Consider the following 3,347-nt stretch of genomic DNA (forward strand, 5'->3'; position numbering starts at 1 on the left):
GTCCCTGCCACTGCCCCCGGGGGCACCAGCTGTGGGCCTCTCCTGTGCCCAGTTCCGGCCAAGGGCCCTAGTCCTGTCTTGGCCGGGGTCCCTGGGGGTGGGGAGGGGTCCACTCACCACGATGGCCTCTAGGCGCTGCGTGTACAGGGAGCTCTCTGCCATCTTCCCTCTGAAAGACAAACCGAGGCTGGCCAAAGGTCGGGCGGCTCCAGCTTTCTCCTCCGTTCCTGCCCCCTCTATCGCTCCTTCACGTGCTCCTTTTTCTGCCCTTCTTTCCCTCCCTCCCTCCCTCTCCCATTCCCTCTCTCTGGGGCCCTTCCCCTCCTCCCGCCTCCCGCCCGGGCGAGAAGCGTTTGTGGGATTCAGCAGCAAGTCTGGACAGGACGAAGGGGGCTGCAAACTTGCTCTCGGCCTCAGACTCCCCTGCCAGAGAGCGAGAGCTGGGACCACGCTGCATTGGGGGAGGGGGGTTCCACTCCCCTCTGCACCCCCACAAGGCCTTTCTGAGCTACAAAATCAGTTCACACCTGTTTCGGAAATCAGCTGGCACTTCCCTCCCCAGCTGAATCAAAGTCGCCCTGTTTGCAATCCCAGTCCTGGCCTCTCCCAGTAGGGGGCACTGCAGCCAGCCTGCCACTTCCTCTGCCCCTGCCCCTGCCCCAGAGGCAGCGTTCAGCAGAGGGATGGGAGGAGGAAACCCAGAGCCCCCCATGCCCCCTGTGCCGTGCAGAGGAGCCCAGGGGAGTGGCAGCACTGGGAGAACAGAATGGGGAGCAGAGCGGGCATCTGGCTGGTATGGGGGGCACTGGGAGGGGCTGGAGGGGGCATCACCGGGGGCAGATGGACCCTGGGCGTTTGGGATGCTGGCAGGATCCTGGTCTTGGTACCCAGCTGGGCAAAAATTCCAGGAAAGGGACTGGTGTGTGTATGGGGAGGGGTGGGGGGAGGGGCCAGGTCGGGAATAGGGTGCGGCAGAGGGGCCTTGCCCCATGCAGCTTGCCCTGTGTGGGGCACAGAGAGCAGGGGCAGGGGAGGGGGCACATCAGCTATTGGCATCGGCTCTGGAGCTGCCCACACCTCCCCCCAGCTCTGTGCAGGAGGCAGGGGCTTGGGAGGAGATGGAGTGGGGACCCCGTCCTGCCCCTCTGCCCTGGGAGGTTTGGAGGAAGAGGGTTTGGCAACAGGGGCTCTGGTTACTGAAGTGGGGCCAGAGCTTCCCCCATGGGGTGGGTCCTAGGCAGGGCAGAGGGACCCCTTCAGGTCCTAGCACGTTCAGCAATAGGCTGGGCCCCCTTTGTGCTCCTCCCTGGGGGCCGAGTCACCCGGGGGAGGGGGAGCGTCACCTCCCCACAACCCGGCCCAGGTGCCTGGGGCTGCGGTGGGTGATAGACACACAGACAAACACGCTGTGAAGGGCTGACAGCGCGAGGCCGGCAGGGCCTGGGAGGGAAAGGGAGTGGAGCCACCAGCGCCTCCGGGCGCCCCATCCCCACTCCCCTCCCCGCCAACACTCGCCGAGACGCAGCCGCGCCATGAGACGGACAGACAGACGCTGAGACCCAGCGGAGAGCGGGATCCGCGCTGGGGGACTCGCTGGCTCCGTGCCCGTGCCTGGGCGTCCGGCCACACTGCAGCATTACCCTTGCCAGACCCGGGTCTCACGGCCGCACTGACGTGTCCACACTGCTCCGCCGACCCTCCGGCTCGGGTCTGCGATTCGACCGGCCTCCATACTGCGAAGTGACAGGGCTCCGCCCCGAGTCTCAGCAAGACTCGGGTCTGACCCACCCTCCTTAGCAGGGGCCACGGGCCCAAGTCCCGAGGGGTTCCTGGCCCAAGTCAGGCTGATTTGTGTGTGGACGGAAGGGGGACTGGGCTCAAACCTGAGTGGGAACCCGGGTTCACGGTGCAGTGTTGTCGTACCCACAGCCTGAATGACACACACGCACCGCGAGAGACACATAGACACACTGCGACACCCCCACACACAGGGGTCCAGACGCCGGCTGAGTGCCTCTCAAGGAACTCCTGTCTACACTAGAAAGGGTTTGCCAGTGGAGCTAGACCAGAGCAAACCCCCCTAGTGAAGGTGTAACAGCTGTATTCCAATGCACAGCGGCACAGTACAGGGATCCCCCAGCACTGAAATGCAGCTGCCTCTGGGGTGGGTTACAGCAGCTTCTATCACCAAAAGAGCTGATACAGCTTACACCAGTTCCCTGAGGGAAATAAGCTATCCGGACAGGACTTTGATGCTGGTGTAACCTCGCCCCCCGCCCCCCCGAAGGATTGTTCAGGGCAGTCATTGGCAGGGAGAGGGGTGGGGAAATGGCCATGGGGAAGGGCGGGGGGGACAGTATCCGATCAGAGCTGGGTCCCTTTGCCCCTGAGGTTACTTGAGGCCGTCTTGTCCAGCCCCCGCCCCCCCATGCCCATCAGCAGCCAGGTTAATAATGGACGCTGACAAACTGCAGGATCAGGGAAAACGGAGGCTGACGGATGCCAGGGAGCTGGACTGGAGGGGGCCCGGGGCGGGAGGGGGCCGTGGACACATCCCAGGAGGCAGGCACGGGGTCAGCATAGAGCAGGGAGAAAGGGAGTGGGATGGGGCCATATCCCTCCTTCACCTAACACATCTCTTCCCCCACGCTGGCAGGGTCCCACGCTTGCAACGTTCCCCCCCATGCATACACACTCTAATGCAGACAGGGTCCATTTCTACACACAGGCTCCCCAGAGGTGGCTGCATGTCAGTGCTGGGTGAGCCAGCTGTGCGCTGTTATGCAGCTGCCATGACCCACCCTAGAAGCAGCTGCATTTCAGTGCTGGGAGAGTGATCACTGTACCCAATTCCTGAGTACCGTTTTACACTGCCATGCCCCACCCCAGAGGTGGCTGCATTGCACTGTTGTACAAAGCAATCTGTATAGAGAGATTCTTCAAGATGAGACTCCACAGAGACATATAAGATCTAGGCCCTGGTTTATCCTTCCCTCTCCTTGTCTTTTTCTTTCTGGCTCGCTCTGTTTCTCCCCCACCCTGCCGTTTTACTTTGGTCCTCTCCCCAGCCGCTAATCGAATTCAAACCCATTTGCTTTACTGACAGCCCCCAGCCACAGACCCGCTGCCAGAGCTGAGGTGGGAGTGGGAGTGAAGTCCCTGTGTATTTAAGCAAATAGACCTGGCCACAGAGGCAGCGAGCCAGAGGCCCCTGCACTCCAGCCAACAGGCTAACCTGGCTCCTGTCCTTGTTTCTAGCCTGCGTGAATTCTCTGCTAGGTCAGCAGCCTCAGAAGATGCAAATCGCCTTCTGTTTCTACTCACTGTCCCCCTCTGCCAATGCTCTG

At 62.1% G+C, this 3,347-nt stretch overlaps 1 protein-coding gene across 1 annotated transcript in view; it reads right to left on the reverse strand.

Moving 5' to 3' along the window:
* PALM3 (paralemmin 3) overlaps positions 1–3,347 on the reverse strand; it is a 14,643-nt gene that overhangs the window by 8,575 nt on the left and 2,721 nt on the right. Inside the window, exon 2 of the mRNA XM_029913704.1 lies at positions 118–169. Coding sequence (XP_029769564.1) covers positions 118–162 — 45 coding nt within the window. The 5' untranslated portion in view covers positions 163–169. The remainder of the gene's footprint in view (positions 1–117; positions 170–3,347) is intronic.

Source organism: Terrapene carolina, unplaced genomic scaffold (genome assembly GCF_002925995.2).
Source record: "Terrapene carolina triunguis isolate 2854851 unplaced genomic scaffold, T_m_triunguis-2.0 Scaffold833, whole genome shotgun sequence".
NCBI lineage: Eukaryota > Metazoa > Chordata > Testudines > Emydidae > Terrapene > Terrapene triunguis.